At 56.1% G+C, this 19,125-nt stretch overlaps 2 protein-coding genes across 2 annotated transcripts; one reads left to right on the top strand and one right to left on the bottom strand.

Moving 5' to 3' along the window:
• Positions 1-1,753: 1,753 nt before the first annotated feature.
• On the bottom strand, positions 1,754-14,982 carry ZMYND12 (zinc finger MYND-type containing 12). The gene is made up of 9 exons (XM_086625493.1): positions 14,967-14,982; positions 14,817-14,925; positions 13,540-13,681; positions 8,611-8,782; positions 7,465-7,634; positions 5,833-5,955; positions 4,835-4,955; positions 3,119-3,264; positions 1,754-2,028 (listed from the first exon to the last, which is right to left on the bottom strand). The coding sequence occupies exons 1-9, from the start codon at positions 14,980-14,982 to the stop codon at positions 1,909-1,911; spliced, it is 1,119 nt and encodes a 372-aa protein (XP_086481619.1). The 3' UTR covers positions 1,754-1,908.
• Positions 14,981-18,100, top strand: PPCS (phosphopantothenoylcysteine synthetase). Its single transcript, XM_086625492.1, has 3 exons — positions 14,981-15,476; positions 15,786-15,889; positions 17,228-18,100. The coding sequence occupies exons 1-3, from the start codon at positions 14,981-14,983 to the stop codon at positions 17,549-17,551; spliced, it is 924 nt and encodes a 307-aa protein (XP_086481618.1). The 3' UTR covers positions 17,552-18,100.
• The last annotated feature ends 1,025 nt before the right edge of the window (positions 18,101-19,125 follow it).

Here is a 19,125-nt window from a genome sequence, read left to right as displayed (position 1 = left end):
CTCGTAGGAAATGGCGCTTCCAAAAAATCGTCAGAGCTCCCCAAAATGTTCTTTATTTGCCCAGGGCTCTTCTTGTGGCCCCGCGCTGGCGTTTCCACTCCCAACCCTTGTTACCGCTCCCGGAGATACTCGGCTCTGCGCAAAGTTACTTTTCACACCGTCTTTTCCGGCGTTAAACGGGCCTGGAGCAGCGACACGGAGCCGCTGGCCTGGCGCGTCGCGCAGGCGCCGTAAAAGACGGAGCGGCCCGAGGGATTACCGCCGCGGTCGAGCTCGTAGCTCCAAATCCCCGCTGACCCGAATCCTGGGTGCCCCGAGGCACCGTGCCAGCAGGCACAGTGCCCCCCCGCGCCCCGGCATCCCTCCATCCCACAGAGGTGGTCGGTGAAGCCATGGAGAGACCCACCGAGGGTGGACGTGCCATATTTCGGGGGCGGGGAGGGGGTGTCTCCCACCCGTCCCCCAAACCCGTCTGCCGTGGGGCCCCTCGTGCACCCCGACCGGCGCTACCCGCACCCCGTGCCGCGCGCCGCGGGCTGAAGCGGAGACTCCAGCAGCACCAGTCCCTGCTCAGTGCTCAGGCCCCAGCTTGACGCGGCGTCTCAGCAAACGCGTTTGACTCCGTGCCAGCTTGGCACGGCAAAGAAACGCGCTCAGAAATCCTCCTGGAGTAAATGAGACTTAATCGGAGCTTAAAGCTCAGCCGCGCTCCGACCTTCGCAGCGGGACCAGGTTCCCGCAGCTTCTTTCCCCGCTCCGCGAGGCCGTCACATGCTTCGGCGTCTGAACCGCGCTCACCGCGCCGGCCGCGTCCCGGCTCGCTCCCCGGGGTCCCCTCTAGCCCTGCTCCAACGGCCCCGTCCCTGCGTGCCGATGGTCACGCGTACCCTCTCCCCGCCGGGCTTCTCCCCGCTCTCAGGGCAGAAGCCCGGGATTGCTGCGGGCTGGGAGCGGCGCTTGGTGGAATTCTGTCGGCAGAGGCACGTGGTGACACAAGGGACTTCCTCCCCGAGGTCGGTGTCAGAGCTAACGGCATGCCGGCGCGCTGGCGAGCTCTCGGCCGTGAGGAAACCACGTCTCCTTGGGGCTGGAAGCGCTGGTTGGAGCTGGGCGGCCTTTTCACCCTTCCCCTCAACGCTGCTCACGGTCCCTCGTGCTGTTCTTGTGGTCCCTCCTGGATGCAAGTTCCTCCATGAGCGGAACGAGTGAGTCCCTCCGTGCCCAGAGCCACGGGACTGCTCTAAAACACTGCGGGAAGAGAGAGCGTAGATTTGGAGGAGAGAAAGAGGGAACATAGATTTGGAGACGGAGAGAAAAAGGGAATGTAGATTTGGAGATGGAGAGAAAGAGAGAACGTATATTTGGAGCCGGAGTGGCGCTGCAGATGTGTTTTTTACCGGTTTCCTCAATTTGCCTTCCAGTTCCATGAGGGAGATACCATGGAGGGATACGGGAGGGACACGGGATCAAGCCCAACCAGGTCCTGGGGAGCAGGGGACAGCCACCCCAGTTAGATACGCAGTGAAGACCTTCCCCATGTCCTCCTCCTCCTCAAACCGAAAGGCCAATTGAGGAAACCGGGACAAATACATCCCAGCTGGTCTGAGCTTCCGCCAGCGTGAGGCCGTGAGGCCGTTTGCTTATTCCTGAAGCGATGATTTATGCATCGCGTGCCGGTTGTGCTTTTGTTTCCCACCTTCACGCCGTTATTCCGTGAGGGTCTGTGGAGGTCGAGCAGCGCATGAAAACCAGCTCGTTCCAAAATGTTTAATTTTCCAACACCTCGACACGGAAAGGGACGTGTCCGGAAAGACGGGATGGGACCTACGGCTGGTAAGGCCGTTCCTTTTCACAACCCAGTTAGAGAGACAAGCGAGCCCGACACCCAGCTCTGGCAGAAGGAATTCCTTATTTCGTGCCGGAAAGGTTGGAGTTAATCAACTCCAACAAATGACCAATGGCTCCGAGAGACTCTTGTTGGGGCAGCTGTTTCGCCAGGTCCAAGGCTTTCGCCGCCGCCTCACGAGCCTGGAATGAAACAGGACAAAGTCACGGGCGGGAACTCACCTTTTCTCCAGGGGTAGTTAAAATCCCTGCGGAGGCTCATTGGAATTGCGGCGCTGGAGCGGGTCCAGGCTCCGGCCGCTCCGCCGCTGGCTCCAGAGGGTGACCTGAACAAGCTGCTTTACGGGAGAGTTAAGCTGCCCACGGATATCCCACTTAGGGTCCAGTGGTGCAGACAGAGGAGATTGCTAACCCCAGCCCCCGTGCTGGAGATCCGTACCTCCCGTCCAACGCAGCCGCTCGGCTGAACATTCCCAAAGCTATTTCAGGGAAAAAAAACCCCAAACCAGCTGTATCGACTCAGTCTGAAATAAATCCCTCATTTCTCTTGGTAGCTCTTCCAGGGATTAGACATTCTCGCAATCATAAAGCCGTGCCTTTTTCCTAATTGGAATTTGTTTCTTTGTGTCTGACTCACGTCGTTATGGCTTTCTCCGACACACGGAAGGGACATTAGTGATCCGGATTCTCCCCCTCCGAAACACCGGCAGGAGGAACTCAGGCTTTAGAGCGCTTAGCCCGAACAAGGCGGCCTGACTTCCAGACTGACTGCCCGGCACTTCCTCAAAATCCATTATTTTTAAGGCAGAGAACTGGGCACGCTGCAGTTTGCAGTCGCATCCGAAATTTCTAGCTATCAAAATAGAAATTTAAAAATGGGATTAAAGGGTCCGATAGAGTGACCTTACGTTAACATCGTGGTAATTACAGGGACTCTGGCTCATGGAGACGCGCTGCGTAAGATCCGACCTGATGCCTGAATGCAGCTACTCTGCCAGGACATCTCAGAAAACAGGGATAACTACAGGATCCGCTGTGGATGGCCTGGCAGAGGCCAAACCAGCTCCAGCAGGATTTACCAGCCTCGCCAGAGTGCAGCTCGTGAGCTGGCTCCGTGCAGAGCTACTGAGGCAGCTTTGTCCGCAGTCACCTGGCGCTCCAAGGGTGCTGTGGACTCAGGAGAGGTGCCGGGTGAACACAGGGAATGGGATCAATGGGGCGAGCACTCAGAGCCAGGCCCCTATCCCGGGCCCTTTCCCCAGACGTAACGTACCTTTGGGAGATCCGTGGTCAGGAAATAAAGCATGGCAAGAGCGTGCAAAACTCTGGCAGTCTCCCTGGGTTGTTGCTTTGGCGCCTGTTCCCTGGTATCCAACACCGCGCGCAGCACTCGCACCGCTTCGGCTCGCCGGGCTTCGGCTGCACCGAGAACGAAATCGTCTTGTCAGGCGTGTGTTTGCACCCGAGATAATGCATCCAACCCGCCCCGTTATCTCTGCCAGACATCAAAGCCTTCCTACTGCAAGCAGCCGCGCCGTATCCCAGCTCCATGCAAATTCCACACCCATTAACAGGTATCTTTTCGTCCCGTCAGTAATGGTGTTGATTGCCACCAATCCAAGGATGTGGAAAAGGGCAACTTTCACACCCCTGTCAGACCCAAGATGGTATCGTGCAGCCCTGCCTTGGTGTGGTTCCTCCTGGATGCAGAAAATTCCACGAAATGGGATTTACAGAAATGTTCCTCTTCTCTGACAGTATTTGTATTAGCATAGATCACGGAATCATGGAATGGGTCGGGCTGGAAGGGACCTCAAAGATCATCCAGTTCCAACCCCCCTGCCATGGGCAGGGACACCTTCCACTACACCAGGTTGACCAAAGCCCCATCCAACCTGGCCTTGAACACTTCCAGGGATGGGGCAGCCACAGCTTCTCTGGGCAACCTGTGCCAGTGCCTCACCACCCTCAGAGGGAAGAATTTCTTCCTCAGATCTCATCGAAATCTCCCCTCTTTCAGTTCAAAGCCATCGCCCCGTGTCCTGTCACTACACGCCCTTGTCCAAAGCCCCTCTCCAGGTTTCTTGTAGCCCCTTTAGGTACTGGAAGGTGCTGGAAGGTCTCCCTGGAGCCTCCTCTTCTCCAGGCTGAACAGCCCCAACTCTCTCAGCCTGTCTCCAGAGCAGAGGTGCTCCAGCCCTCCCATCATCTCCGTGGCCTCCTCTGGACCTGCTCCAGCAGCTCCGTGTCCTTCTGATGTTGGGGACCCCAGAGCTGAACGCAACACTGCAGGGGGGTCTCAGGAGAGCAGAGCAGAGGGGCAGAATCCCCTCCCTCGCCCTGCTGCCCACGCTGCTTTGGGTGCAGCTCAGGACACGGGTGGCTTTCTGGGCTGGTAGAAAGAAGACAACGACCAGAGTCGAGTCTGACGTCAGGGGAGCGTCGGGCAGTACCAGCACACTCGTGCATTCCCAAATGCTTTATGCACCCTCACGTCCTAGAGAGAGACTCCCCAGCTTCTCTCCTGAGAGGATTCTCCAGATTAATACACCCAATTTTCAGCACACGCTGTTCCATCATGTCCTATTGCTTCAGAAGAGAGAGCTGTAGACCTGCCTAAGTGAGATGAAATGTCACTTTCACATAATTAAGTGGAGACAAAGGAGCTGCAGAGAAATGAGGATGTTGAAGCGGAATCAAATCCTGAAAGGCAAAATCCTGTCTTGTGACAGTCCCTGCCAAGGGCGCTGGGAAAAGGAGCACAGGAACAAACTGGGCAAGGCTGTGTTTCCACTTGAACACCCCCACTCCTAAAGCGGCCTCGTTTGTTTCATCCAGCACAACCCACTGAGCATCGGAAACACCCGCCACTCCGACTCGATTCGGTCCACGGAACTGCCACGCCCAACGCCGTAAACATGAAGGGTGGGATGCACGGATCCTTCAAAACCCCATCTCCCCAGCAGTTCTGTGCCACAGCCCTGCTCACTCAGAAGGTCTTCATCGACTTCCTCATCCTCGGTGAACGGCGACGTCTCCGCTCGCGACCTGAGCCTTCGCTCCTGCGCTCGAAGTGACTTCACGAGGAAGGCATGCCAGATGTCGGTGACCTACCAGGAAGCAGATGAATTATTTCACTCCCAGGAATACGTGGTATTTAGCAACTAGTTGTTCTGCAAACAATGCGTCCGGCAACGCACGGCGCTGCCACAATAACCGGAGCGCCTGCTGGTGAGTCGGCTGGCTGCTGCCAGCCTGCATGTCTCACGTAGGGATCGCACCGCCCGTCTCCCAGTGGCAGCCGTAGCCGGGAGCTCGCTTCTCCATCTGATTCCGCATTTCCATCAAACTTCAGGGAATCTAACTAAATTGTTCACCAAAACCAAATTCGGTCGAAGTTTGCGAGGGGAGCGGAGGCAGAGGGCACAGCTGCCAAAGCCTCGTTTCCACGGAAAATCAAGGTAAACAAATGGAAGCTCAGTTTTTTTTCAGTTATTAGGGCCACGGGATAATTGTTGCTTCCCTTGCTGGACCAGTCTGTTCCGACCATCTTTTATCAGTGTGACTTTTCATCGATTCGCAGCATAAATTCTACACGTCCCGTCCTGTATCCCGTTGCTGCTCAGCAACGAGGAGCTTCCCTGGTTGTGGAAACTCCTTGGCAACCCCCTCTACTTGTGGGACTCTCTTTAACCTCTGGCACGGGGCGTTTGGAAGCAAAGCTCTTTGTTCACAAGGTTTGGCTGCCCAAATTGAAGGCGACTTGGATAACAACTTTTAACCGAGTACGGAATTTCTCTCTCCTGGTTTTAACTCAGAGAAATACTTCAGAACAAAAAGAGTTTTGGAGATTGATCCTGAAAGGCAACGCTGGCACTTGATATGGTCCCCACCATACTAGAGGCAGTCAGAAACACTAAAAACATTAGAAAGAGCACAGAAAAAAAAATGAGAAATATACAGAGGATGAGCTTTGGTTTTACCAACCTCAGCGTAGAGGGAGTTCGCTATGTCCATTTTGTTCTGGCGAAAGAAAATGGTGGCCATGTGGAAATACCCTCCGGAGGTCTCGATAGACTTTAGTCCAAATGTAGAACTAGCAAGGTAAATCTGAAATAAATATTAAAAAAAAAAAAAGAAAAGAAAAGCAGAAGTTCAGCGTTCATATCAAACCTGGGAAACTTTTCACTATGGATTAACAACATTGCGAGCATTCCGCTCTTTCCCGCGTGACTACAGTGTTAGTTCCCCCCAGTTATGGCTGTAAAACGTGGGACTAAACCAGCTGTATGGTGGGTTTTCCGCACAGGAACGCAGCACCCCCACACCCCCTCCTCGCTGGAGCAGAAGAACCTCGTGGTGGCGCGGGGCAGGTCCCCCACACCTCCTGCTCCCACCTCGTGCGCCGGCGTTTTCCAGCGCACGACCTGCGCCGCTGTGCAGCTCTCCAGCCCTGCCCGTGGCACCTGTTCGTCCCCCCCGGCGCTCCCGACGCCAGGGGAGCGGGAAGGCAGCGGGGCATTCCAGCTATTCCGAGCTGGCGTGTGACTCTCAGCAGATCTGACACCAGCCAAAGTTCAGGCAGGTCTTGGGCTGCGCTGACGTAGAGCAGCGACGTGCTAACAACAAAAAAAAACTATTACCCGACTGTTACTGGATTCAAGGCACCTAAAAAACCAACGGCACAGCGCGGAATCCCTCCTCAAAAGTTTACAGATGAAGCAAAGAGAGGGTTGTATGAATTATATCAGAAAGGACCTAATTCTCCTCAAGCGTATGTCATCGCTCACGCCCACACGAAGCTACTACCAAATCCGACAGTAGTGGGAATCCATCAGTCCGCACCGGATAAATTTAGTCTACACGGGACATAAATAGGATGTCGCCGAGTCCATCTGCCTTTAGGGGATCAAATGGCGGGCGCAGCATCCTCAGGGACACAAAAAGCTGGCAACAAACCGCTTCCAACCCCACACACTGCTCTGGTGGGGGAAGAGATGGAATGGGGGAAAACGACGTTGAACCAGAGATTTAAATAGTTAATTAGGGCACTCGTTAGATAACGGCTAATGACAGAGAACTGCTGCCTAACAGAAAAGTACGGAGGAAAACGACCACTGAAATGTAAAGTAACTTATCTGTGGAATTTGGGGTGGGAATGTCTGTTCATCTCAGGACTGTAACCAAGCTGACAGGTCTGTTCATAAGCAGATGCGGTACGGACAAGATACACGTCACTTCAAGGGAATAAGGAAAACTGGGAAATCATGGAATCCTAGAATGGTTTGGGTTGGAAGGGACCTCAAAGACCATCCAGTTCCAACCCCCCTGCCATGGGCAGAGACACCCTCCACTACACCAGGTTGCAGAAAGCCTCATCCAACCTGGCCTGGAACACTGCCAGGGATGGGGCAGCCACAGCTTCTCTGGGCAACACAACTTCGGCCAACGCTTGGACACACACGTGTCTCAGATCCCGACAGTTCAGGTGTTTGTACCATGTACCCTCTCCGTGCCTAAAATCAGGATTAAAAACCTGCCTGTTGAGGTTTTCACATCGGCCTGGAAGCGTTAGCGAAGGGAGAGAAGGGAAGCGTGTCTGTGTGCGAGCCGGCTTACGTCATGCGCCAGGTGGAGCAGAGCCTGGTCAAAGTTTCCTTCGGCGGCACGGAAAAGCCCCAGAGCACGATGCAATTTGTGCCGAACGGCCACGCCGCAGCCCGGCGTGCTGAGGACGATCCACTGCGCTTGGGACAGATATTTAGACGCCTGCGGAAGATCGCCAGCGCCTGAAACGACACGCAGGAATACGCTGGATAAAGAGCTTTTTTTAAAAATTTTATTTTATTTAAAAAGTTCCACAATATCTCTGCTGTCCCTTTGCAGTAGTTTGCTATGGAGACCCAGTCTGTGGATTCCCTGCTCCTCTCCTGAGTGCTCTGAAGTCCAGCAGGTGCTCAGAATCGAATTTACAGACAGGCTGAGCGTCCAGAGCCCCGAGAGACGCCGGAAACTGCGTATCGCGCTCGGCACCTCCGAAACACGTGCTCCGAACGGGTCAGCTACGGGCAGCCGCCAACGCCTCGTGTGTTATCACACCAGAATTACTCAAGGGATTTGGTTTTTTTCCCCCTTCTCTCGCCGCACCGGTTACGCCAATCCTCGAGGCAGCTCGATCCTGCCGGCAGAGCATTGTGTGCGCTCCCGTCACGGCGGCGATTTACGGCGATTTCCTGCTCCTTTACGTCCTCTCGCTCGAGGAGAGGGCTGATTTTCACGGTTTTGATGAAGCGTACAGTCAACGAGACACAGCTCTGCTGCGGGCAGAGCGCGCTCCTGCGAACGAGCTGAGGCATTGCTCCGACGGAACGGCCTCGGAAACGCTCGCTGCTTGCCGGAGATAAGAGCGCAACCACCCACCCGCGGGGATTTAATGCTTCTGAGAGTCAGACGAAGCCACGGAGGGAAAGAACGGATTTTCACATCGCTTCTCTTGTGGGAGTCGGTGGAGAGGGAGAAAATGTTTCACTTGCTCTCATGGATCTCTCACCACCCATGAGTGACTTTTCCCCAGACCCACACTGAAAAGGAGGGGGGTGTGTGACTTCTCAAATCTCCCCGAAATGCCCTTGAGGCAGGGTAGAGACATGGCACAATGTTGAGAGGCAGAGCTGGTCGTTCCCTGATAAATGGTCAAAGGAAACCAGAAACCTGACCCAGGGGAGGGCTTGCCCTTGCCAACGTTGCTATTTAGACAATACCCACCAGCGGAGGCCTCGGCCAAGAGCAGATAAGCCGGCACCAGTTGCGCAGAACTCCAGCCGTACACTTCAGCGCCGAAACGCAGCGCGTGCAGAGCTGCAGGTATTGCTTCTCGGTGCTTTCCCTCCGAGAGAAACTCCCGGGCCGCGCTGGAGGTGACGTGGATGATGTATTCCTGCAGGGAAACAAAGTACCAGGGCAGAGTGAGCAAAGGATAAGGAGGAATAGAAGACACTGTCTCTTTTTACATTTGAGCTTGCGAACGGTGAGGCAGTGATTGCAGCATTGCTCGTGTCTGTAATTAGCAGATGGAAATTAAAGCTGTCACATCACAGCCTGGCTTTCATTCCTACTTCTAGCAGGAACAGCTCTGGACATCCTCTTGGGTCACGCGGTGCCTTATGAGACGAAGAATCCTTTACGCCTCCGAGACAGGGCTAACCAGGCTGCGGCGGTGGGAGCTGTGAAGCGCAGAAAACGAGGATCACAAGACCCTAGGAATGATTAGACAAAGGGGGGGTTTGCTGACGGTACCAAGGGTGACTCACAGCGGGCAGCGGAGCGTGTGGTTTGCCAGCCGGTGCCAGCATGGCACACATCCAGCCGCGGGAGGCGTGGTCTGGAAGCGAGGAGAGAGCTCCTCGCGCGGTGCAGCAGCTTCCTCCCGCCCGCTCCCGGCCAGTGCTGGGCCTGGTATTTTGGGCACGGGGTCTGGAAAGCCGCTCCAAATCAGAACACCTTAACGCCCTTCTGCGTGTCCATCGCCCGAGCTGGGTCTGGTGGCCGAGCAGCTCCTGCAGCATTTCTGTTTGCTGTCAGAATCCGGAACGTTTCCCGGAATTGCAGCAAAAAGCAGCTTTTTTATCTCTTTCTCTTTGCTTCTGCGTTGGCTTTTCACACCAGCGCTGCAGCGCGAAAGCTGCCTGGGAAGAAATCTTGCTGCTGGCGTGCCTGGCAGTGCTGCCCTGGTAAGCCAGCGCGGCGCTCGCTCTCCTCTTGCCAGGAGGCACGGGCAGGCCTGTGCAGCGAGCGCCGGCGGAAAATACCGCATCACCTCTCTGGTGCCTTCTGTTTGCCAGCTGTGGAGGGCAGGAAAAATAAATCCCGGGGCTTTTGGAGGCCAGGCTTTGGCGTTTCGCTGAGCTTTACGTGCTTAGAGAGAGGCAGAGGGAGTCGTGCCATGGGTGAAGGAACCTCAAGGACAGGCTGGGAGTGTTTCCTGGAGATCCTGGCATAAAGGGACGCCCTTTCTGGATTAATGAGGGGGTTGAAGAATGCACCCCTGAGTGGCAGCACCCTGCTGCAGCGAGGAGAGCCAAGAGGTCAGCCCCTCGCTAGCCCCTGGGTGAAAAATAGGGAGTGAAAAAGGCACGTGCCAGGACCACGCCACGTTGGGGAGCGCGCGGTACCCAGCAGACAGTCGGCACGCGCTCAGGGCAGGGAGCAATGAAGGCTGTGATTTATCCACGCTGGTCTTTCTCCGTCGCAACCAGCACCGGCTTCGGTGCGTGGGGATGGAGCAGGTTGTCCCTGGGGAGGTGCTGGAGATCAGGATCATGCTTCTTTGCCCTCCTTGTCTGTAGGATCGTGGCTGCTCCCCATGATGTAAGCTACCTTCCAACATCCGCAGGGAGGACGAGACAAGGGTTAGACTCTCACACAGCTCCCAGGAGGAGCAGAAAGGGCAGGAGACAATGGAAGCCCTGCAGCACGGAATGTTTACGACAGCACAGTTACCTGGGGGTCGTTAGCTCTGGCCTCCCGCTGTTTTTCATCTTGCCCGGAGCCCCACGCCCCCGGACCCGCAGGCTCTGGGCTCTTTTCATGTGGGTTGCAATCACTGAGGTTTCTCTGAAGATGCCCCCACGCAGTTTTTCCCCCAGCGGGGGCTGGAGGAGGCTGAGGACCCCAGCTCTGCTCCAGCTGGGAGTAGGGGGGTTGGGAACACACTTGGGGTCCGGTTCCACATACCTTTACCCACTCACAGGGACCAAAAATGGCGGGGGGCTTGAAGAAATGGCGATTTTAAGAGGAAAGGAGGTTTCCAGCCAGTTTGGGTTGAAGCCCGCTGTCGGCAGGGCTCGCACGGGCGCCGGAGGACCGGGGCTGGCTGAGGCATGGATCTTTCCCCGTCCCGAGGCGGCGGTGAGCTGCCATCATGCGGGCAGGTGAGGCTGTTCGACAAACAGAAACTTGGAGTTTTGTCAGTCTGGAGGTGCTGTCTGCGGGCGGCCCGCCGGCTATGTTGACAAAAGCAGATTTCTATCACCAAAGCTTCTGCAGGTACGAAACTGTCAACCTCCTGGCTCTTCCCCGAAGCCAAAGGGCATTTTGATGTGCACGAGCTTTCCCGTGTCCTGACTAAGGCTCGAGCTGCGTGTTTCCTAAACAAACACCGCGCAGGAGTTTGTGAAATACAGCAGGAATATTCAAAAAATAACGAACCTATGCGCTGGGTGTGAGCAGAAAGGTTTTTTCCTCTGCTCGTCACGAGACTGCGGAGCTTTGGCCTGGGCTCCGGAGGCCTTTTATAAAGCTTTTTGTTGACCCTGTGAATAGGAATGTGACAAAGCCACCAAGATCCAGAGGAGGCCATGAAGATGATCCGAGGGCTCGAGCACCTCTGCTCTGGAGACAGGCTGAGAGAGTTGGGGCTGTTCAGCCTGGAGAAGAGAAGGCTCCGGGGAGACCTTCCAGCAGCCTCCCAGCACCTAAAGGGGCTACAAGAAAGCTGGAGAGGGGCTTTGGACAAGGGCATGGAGTGACAGGACACAGGGCAATGGCTTTAAACTGAAAGAGGGGAGATTTCAATGGGATCTAAGGAAGAAATTCTTCCCTCTGAGGGTGGTGAGGCAGTGGAACAGGTTGCTCAGAGAAGCTGTGGCTGCCCCATCCCTGGCAGTGTTCAAGGCCAGGTTGGATGGGGCTTTGGGCAACCTGGTGTAGTGGAAGGTGTCCCTGCCCATGGCAGGGGGGTTGGAACTGGATGGTCTTTGAGGTCCCTCTCAACCCAAACCGTTCTGTGATTCCATGATTCTAAGATGAGGCACTAAATAATCTCACCCTCCCCACACTGCTGTTCCAACACTTGTCACTCGGCCTAGGCCCAACGTTGTCTCCCCTGTACCTGACTTTTTGTGGGCAAGGAGCTGTGAAAAAGTAGGCAACAAGGCGCTTCCGCTCTTTCACCCCTTTCTTAGGAGAGTAGGCAAAGTGTCCCTGCACATACCGTTCCCAGAATCTATTTTAAGTAGTTTAGAGACAAAGGTCAAAGAAAAAATGTAATGGGGTTGTTAGAGATCCTATAAAACTCTCTATTCCGGAAAAAACCCCGAGCCTGCTCCCTGTGCCTCTTCCCACAGTAACGCCAAGGCTCGGCTTGAGCTGCAGGTTGGCCGTCGCTGCCTGCTAACTGGGTGTGCGCTGCGACCAGGAGTGACTCTCCCCTCTCCACCAGCCACCTCTTCCTGCTGGCTCCCCTGGAACCCAATAACGCCAAACGACCACTTCCAGCTGATCCCGGAGCGCTTCCTCCGTCTGGTGGGCATGGGGTCTTCTGCAACATGTGTGCTACAAAACCAGCAATGGGATAACAGGTGCTTTCAGCTTCGGTGTCCAACACGAAGTTTCTTGGAAAAGCTTTAAAAAGTTAAGGATGCAGAAGCCCTGCCGCCACTCCCAAGAAGTCAGATTTTAACCCTTTTCTTTGCAGACTTTCTAACAGATCCGCTGAAACGTAACCTGGAACAAAGGAGCTGTTGCCTTTTTCCCGACACTGCTGGGCCACGCTGTTCTCACACACCTTGTCTGGCCTCGGGCCAACAGTCTCGCCCGTGATTTTCAGATAGGATGGGATTTTCGAATCCAAACTCAGTTGTCCAGTGCCTAATTCCCACAAAGCATAGAGGAATCTGCTGCCTGAAGCCTGTCGCAAGCTTTCACCCTGCTGCACTTTTGTCCACACAGGTCACACCCCTGCTAGACTTTCTCCTTCTGGATGCTTCCAAGAAAACCGCAGCGACGAGTCAGCCACCAAAGTGCTCGCACCTGGCCCAGAAACAACCTTAAAACTAATAATCCAGAAGATTAATGACCTTCCCAGTGGCCCCATTTGGTCGTTACCAGCTCACCTGCAGCTGTTCTGTTGTCCTGTTGTTCTGCCCTTAGGAGTTATGCAACAACAGAAGGATAATTTATTTTTACGGCGAGATCATTTTAAGTAGCAGATGTATTTGGGTGGGTTATTTTATTTTATCAACATTGTGGCAAAGCAGATCCTGCCACTCCAGGAACAAACAAACAAACAAAAAAGAGTTGGAAACCACTGGGGCTGGAAAGGAGCTGCACATCTGCACCGCCCACAAGGCCAAAAAGAGGAGATAAAAGGCTGCACTTAGTGGGAAAAGTGTTTGAAATTGGCCTGGGAAACAAAGGGAGGGGATTTTATTTCGCAAGGGGAATCCCTCTCATCAGTGAAGGGTGAAGACACCCTGCAAGAAGCAGAACTCAGCTGGATCCTGAGCTAACGGAGGAGATGGACCAACTCCCTGTCAAGGCAGGAGGTCCAGGATCAGCCCGAGGAAGCTCAGGAGATCAGGAGAGGAAGCTCAGGAGAGGAAGATCCAGGAGATCAGGAGAAGAAGATCCAGGAGATCAGGAGAGGAAGATCCAGGAGATCAGCCCGAGGAAGCGCTGGACTTCAAGTAAGGACTGTGAAAAAGGCAAGAGGCTCATAGGATGGAAGAGAGGGTGCTCCCGCTGCCCTTATTATAGAGTTTTTGTTAAAAAAATCAAAAATCAAAGCTCTGCAACTAAGTACCGATCACCAGCGAGGTGCCCTCCCACACCAGGTACACAAGCTGTAGGAAGAGGAGGCCCGATTAAACCTCGGCGGCGGCGCTTTGAAGCGGTGTTGGTTTTTCTTGTACGTACCTGCCTCTTCAGCAGCTGCTCCGCGCTGTGCTTCCTCTCTTTTTCAGAAAGGTGAAACGGGAGGGACGTACGGATTGGAATCAGCAGCTGGCAGATTCGCTCGTGGATGCTAACCCAGTCAGCTTTCTGATGATCCACATCGCTAACAAAATACGGGAAGAAGGAGTTTTGGAAATGATGGAAGGGAAGATTACGGCCTGTTGTGTCTTTCACCGTGAGAATTACCCACCACAGCCACCAGCCCTTTGGCTGCTCCCAGAGTACATAACACATACTTGACATTCCCAAAGGGGATGGCAGCGCTGTCTGCCAAGGGACCGTAATTCCACATGTTAAAACTTTGCTTAAATCGCTCACCAAACTCCCGACACAGTGAGGTCTGAGCCAACGCCGGGCTTCCAACATGGTGATCCATGAAAAACCCCCAAAGCCAAACAAACCCCACATCACTGCGAAACCAAGGAAGGGCGCGTGATTTCGCTGAGGATAGGTGAAGATTTTTGTGTAAACACCCAGACGGTTCATCGTGCTGCTCCCCCTTTGATGCGGGCAGTGTTGGAAGTGAGGTGGGATGCTCCGGCTGAGGGATCACTGAGCACATCCGCTCCAGTTCCCGCTATCCCGTGCCCTGTGGCTGTCTCCCCGCTCCATCCCAGGCCTTGTCCCTTCCTCCTAGCTCTCATCCCTGCCTGCTAAGCAGGACAAAACCTTGCCCCTGCCACCCAGGCTTCATCCTAAGCTCTCTCCTTGTGTCCTCGACCTCATCCCATGGCTGGTCCCTCCCTCTTGCCCTGTCCCTGCATCCTGAGCTGCATCCCAGGTTTTGTCCCTGTCTCTCAGCCCTTGCCTGGGGCCTGTCCCTGTGTCCTAGGCCTGTCCCTGCCTCCCGGCCCTTATCCTGACTCTTGTCGCTGTGTCCTGAGCCTTGTCCTGGGGGCAGCCCCTGCCTCTTGCCCTGTCCTGGGCCTGTCCCTGCCTCCCGGGGCTCGTCCTGGGCCTGTCCCAGACTCCTGAGGCTCGTCCCGGGCCTGTCCCTGCCTCCCGGGGCTCGTCCGGGGCCTGTCCCAGACTCCTGAGGCTCGTCCCGGGCCTGTCCCTGCCTCCCGGGGCTCGTCCCGGGCCTGTCCCAGACTCCCGGGCCCCGCCCCGGGCCCTGTCCCCGCCCTTTGCCGTATCCCCGGGCCCCAGGGCCTCGCCCCGGGCCTTCTCCCCGCACCCCGCGCCCCGTCCCCGCCCCCCGGTGTCCCCTCGGGCCCCGCCGCCAGCGGGGCTCTCACCAGTAGTACGTGAGGCAGCAGCGGCCGCAGCGCCGCCGCGCCGCCGCCCCGCACAGCTCGCAGCGCCGGGGCCCCTCCAGCGCCGCTCCGCGCGTTGCCAAGGGCGACGCTTCCGGCAACGGCCAGTGACGCCCTTCCGGCGGAAGGGGCGGGGCGGGGCGGGCATGGCGGCGGCCGGCGCGGACGAAGCGGCGGCGGCGGCGGCAGAGGCGGAGGCGCGCGTGCGGGCGTGGGCGGCGGGGCAGGCGGCGCGCGGGCGGCGCGTGGCGCTGGTGACGTCCGGCGGGACGCAGGTGCCGCTGGAGGCGCGCGCCGTCCGCTTCCTGGAGAACTTCAGCAGCGGCCGGCGCGGCGCCGCCTCGGCCGAGCGCCTGGTGGCGGCCGGCTACGGCGTCTGCTTCCTGCACCGGGCGCGCTCCGCCTTCCCCTGGGCCAGGGCGCTCCCGCCGCCCGGGCCCGCCCTGCTCGACGCCCTCCGCCTCACCCCGGGGCCGCCGCCCGGCGTGGCCGCCGACCCCGCCGCTCTCCCGGCGCTCGTCCCCGCGCTCCGCGACTACCGGCGCGCTACCGAGGCGGGCGCGCTGCTGGCCGTCGAGTTCACCGGCCTCACCGAGTACCTGGCGCTGCTGCGGGCCGCCGCCCGCGCCCTGGCGCCCTTCGGTACGGGGTGGGGACCGGGCGGGCCCCGGGAGGGGGATGGGGCGGCCCCAGCGTGCAGGGATGGGGGGCGGGTGTGGACGGGGGGCCCGTGGGGGCCGTGGCACCCGGCACGATGCGCTGGGTCGGTGTGAGGGGACGAGGCGGCCCCGGGGGTGGCGGTGCGTATGAGGGGGCTGCAGTGGGGGGTCGGTGCTGTCCCGCTTGGGGCGGTGCCGGGGGGTCTCCGAGGGGGGTCCTGGGCTCCCCGAGGCGGTGGCGGCTCCGGTCCGTGCCGGCAGTGATGGCTGACTGCGGTTGTGTTTCCCGCAGGCTCCAGCGTCATGTTTTACCTGGCAGCTGCCGTGTCGGATTTCTACATCCCCGCCTCCGAGATGCCTGAGCACAAGATCCAGTCCTCGGAGGGGCCCCTGCAGGTGAGGCACCCCCGAGCCTCCCAGTGCCCGTCCTGCCGGGTCACGGCTGCCCGGGCACCGGCTGTGAATGAGACCTTGGGAAGGCTGCAAAGCAACGGCTCGTGGGCCAGGAATGCATTTTCACTGGGAATGGGAGCGTGAAGTACCACGGGGACGGAATCCCATCCCTGGAAGTGTTCAAGGCCAGGCTGGATGAGGCTTTGGGCAACCTGGTGTAGCGGAAGGTGTCCCTGCCCATGGCAGGGGATTGGAACTGGATGGTCTTTGAGGTCCCTTCCAACCCAAACCGTTCTGTGATTCCCGTGGAAACAGTGGAGTTGCAGTGTTTTGCTCTTCCCTTGCCCCGAGGGGCACGGAGAAGCGGGCAGGGCGGGATGCATCCTGCTCTCATTTGAGCTCCGTGTCTTTTCAGAGTGGAGCGAAGAAGGTCACTGGCAAGACGTGAGCACCAGAGTGAATGGTGCCACAGCTCCTCCGCAGAGAGGAGAGCGCAGCTGAGACAGCAGCGTTGCTTGTGCAGTGTCGCAGCCTGCCTGCGAGGTGCCTCCTGGTTTTCCAGCTTTTCCTTTAAAGCTGTCCCGGCTCACAGCACGGACACGAGCCGCTGGTGGGTCTCCGCTGGAGAATTGTTGCTGCAGGAGTTCTTGTGTTGCCACCTTCCTGCTCAACGCTGGCCACAGCCCAGAGGTGTGGCACGTGTCTGTGGTGCCCAGGTCCCTTTCCGCTGTGGGAGTGGATGGATGCAGAGCTCCAGATGCAAGAGATACAAATTTGAGTAGCTTAATTAGCTTTTAAGAGTTGTTAGGCTTCATTCTTTAGAGTAGGAAAAATGAGACCGGACCCGATTCCCAGAGCCAGACACAGAGGTTAAGAAGCTGGAGAACAGGGACTCCTGCTTTTTTCCCCATCCTTCGGCATATTTATGCCTCATGGGCCTTGATAAGCCGCCTGGATTTTTGTAGAGCTGAAAGCTCAGATTTCTGCCGTTGTAATTCTCTTTTTTTTATCTTCCTCTGCTGGTGTTTATATTCCCAGAGTGGGTTTGAGCTCTTAAGTAGCAGCACGTTTATGGAATTAGAGCCCACTTTATCGGTCACAGCACCCTGCTTATTGTTGATACCCAGACTGGTACTCTTAATTTCATTTTCCAGTGCACACCAGTGACATTTTAATCTTGTTTGGTGAGATCTGACCAAATACTGCCCTGGAAGACTTCCCAGCGTAAATACAATACGAAGTGAAGCTGGAATTTCCCTAGCACCAGCCCCCTCATCTCTTATTAAAAGCATTGTAAGGTTTTTACTGGAACTTTTCTTCCCTCTTTTTGCCCCGATGCAGATCACCATGGAGCTGGTGCCAAAGATGCTGAGTCCTCTTGTCAAAGAATGGGCCCCGGAGGCCTTTGTGATTTCCTTTAAACTGGAGACGGATCCCTTGATCTTAATCGATAAATCACGGAAGGCTCTGGAGAAATACCGACACCAGATCGTGGTAGCGAACACCCTGGAGTCGCGGAGAACCTCTGTTCTTATCGTAACCAAAGACTCGCAGACTCCGTTGTCTCTTTCCGACGAGGAAATCGCCCAAGGCATGGAGATAGAGGAAAAGCTTGTGAGTTATCTCCAGGGCCAACATACCGCCTTCATAGAGAAGGAAGGCTGAGGACCAGCTCGGAAGGAGACACGTGAAATTGTGCTAGAGAGGGAGGGGAACTGGAGCAATTCCCAGTCCCAGGTAAATAAAAGAATCCTCGGTGAAACGCTGTGGGAAAGGCTGCCGTCCAAAACCGGGTCACTTTTCTGCAGCTCGGTAATTGTTATTGTTGCTTGCTTTGAAAAAGAAAAAATACACTGAGGTGAAAACATTCCAAAGGATGGCATTTGTTCTGGTGCCTCCAGAAGGAAAGGATTTGTTGCTTGGTTTCTGTCCTGTGGGCCGGGAGAACCGGGAGGTGGAGAAATGGTCTGTGTGTCTGTATAGAAAAGGCTTTCTGGAATTTGCCTCCTCAAAGTTTCTTTTTGAAATGTTGAAGAGGGAAATGGCGCTCCGCGGAACGTAAGATGTTCTGGTGTTATGACTGGAGTGGAGCGACAGGGCTGGTGACCAGCCGGTGTTGGAAGTGGACGGCGGAACAAGCGTGGCAAAGGATGAAGGATTTGGAGAGAGCACCGGGTGCTCCGGGGACCTGCGCTTCAGGAACTCCGCTCAGAAACGCGGTTCAAAAATAGGTACGGTCACAGTGTCCCTAAAGCAGCTGTTCCACAAAGGTTTTCCTTCCATCCTGAGTGGTAGTGGGTTGCTGGGAGGGGATAAAGGTTGAGGAGCCACGTGACCCGGAGCGCAAGCAGTGGTCTCGGCGCGTGGCTTGGGAACAAGGGGTTGGAGGAGGAGTGGGCGGCGAGGGAGGGAGGTGCGAGTGGACGAGGTGGCAGTGATCAGCCTTGGGGTGATCCAAACCCTCTTGGCTGTTTGGATGGAATTAAAATGGGAGCCAGTGAGAACTGGGACGTTCCTGGTTTTCCCTAAATCTGCTTCCATATGATTACCAACTTCTAAGCGTGAGCGTGTATTCCATTCCGGGAACACCTAAAGAACCTGAAGGTGCACAAGTCCATGGGACCTGATGAGATACATCCACGGGTCCTGAAGGAACTGGCGGCTGAAGTTGCTAGGCTACTAGCCATCATATTTGAGAGGTCCTGGCAGTCTGGTGAGGTTCCTACAGATTGGAAAAGGGCCAACATAACCCCCATCTTTAAAAAAGGGACTAAGGACAACCCGGGAAACTACAGACCAGTCAGCCTTACCTCTGTGCCAGGTAAAACCATGGAACAGATTCTCCTGGTAGCTGTACTAAGGCACATAAAAAATAACCAAGTGGTTGGTGACAGCCAACATGGCTTCCCTAGGGGCAAGTTGTGCCTGACTAATTTAGTGGCCTTCTACAACAAAGCTACAGCGCTGGTTGACGTGGGTAAAGCAATGGATGTCGTTTTCCTGGACTCGTGCAAGGCGTTTGACACTGTCCCACATGACATCCTTGTCTCTAAACTGGAGAGACACGGATTTGACAGATGGACCACTCGATGGATAAAGAACTGGCTGGATGGTCACACTCAGAGTTGTGGTCAATGGTGCGATGTCTACATGGAGACCAGTGTCAAGCGGTGTCCCTCAGGGGTCTGTTGTGGGTCCAGTGCTGTTCAACATCTTTGTCAGTGACATGGATGATGGCA

The sequence above is a fragment of the Tauraco erythrolophus genome, chromosome 23 (assembly GCF_009769465.1).
Source record: "Tauraco erythrolophus isolate bTauEry1 chromosome 23, bTauEry1.pri, whole genome shotgun sequence".
Taxonomy (NCBI): domain Eukaryota; kingdom Metazoa; phylum Chordata; class Aves; order Musophagiformes; family Musophagidae; genus Tauraco; species Tauraco erythrolophus.
This window is presented reverse-complemented; position numbering and strand designations above follow the sequence as displayed.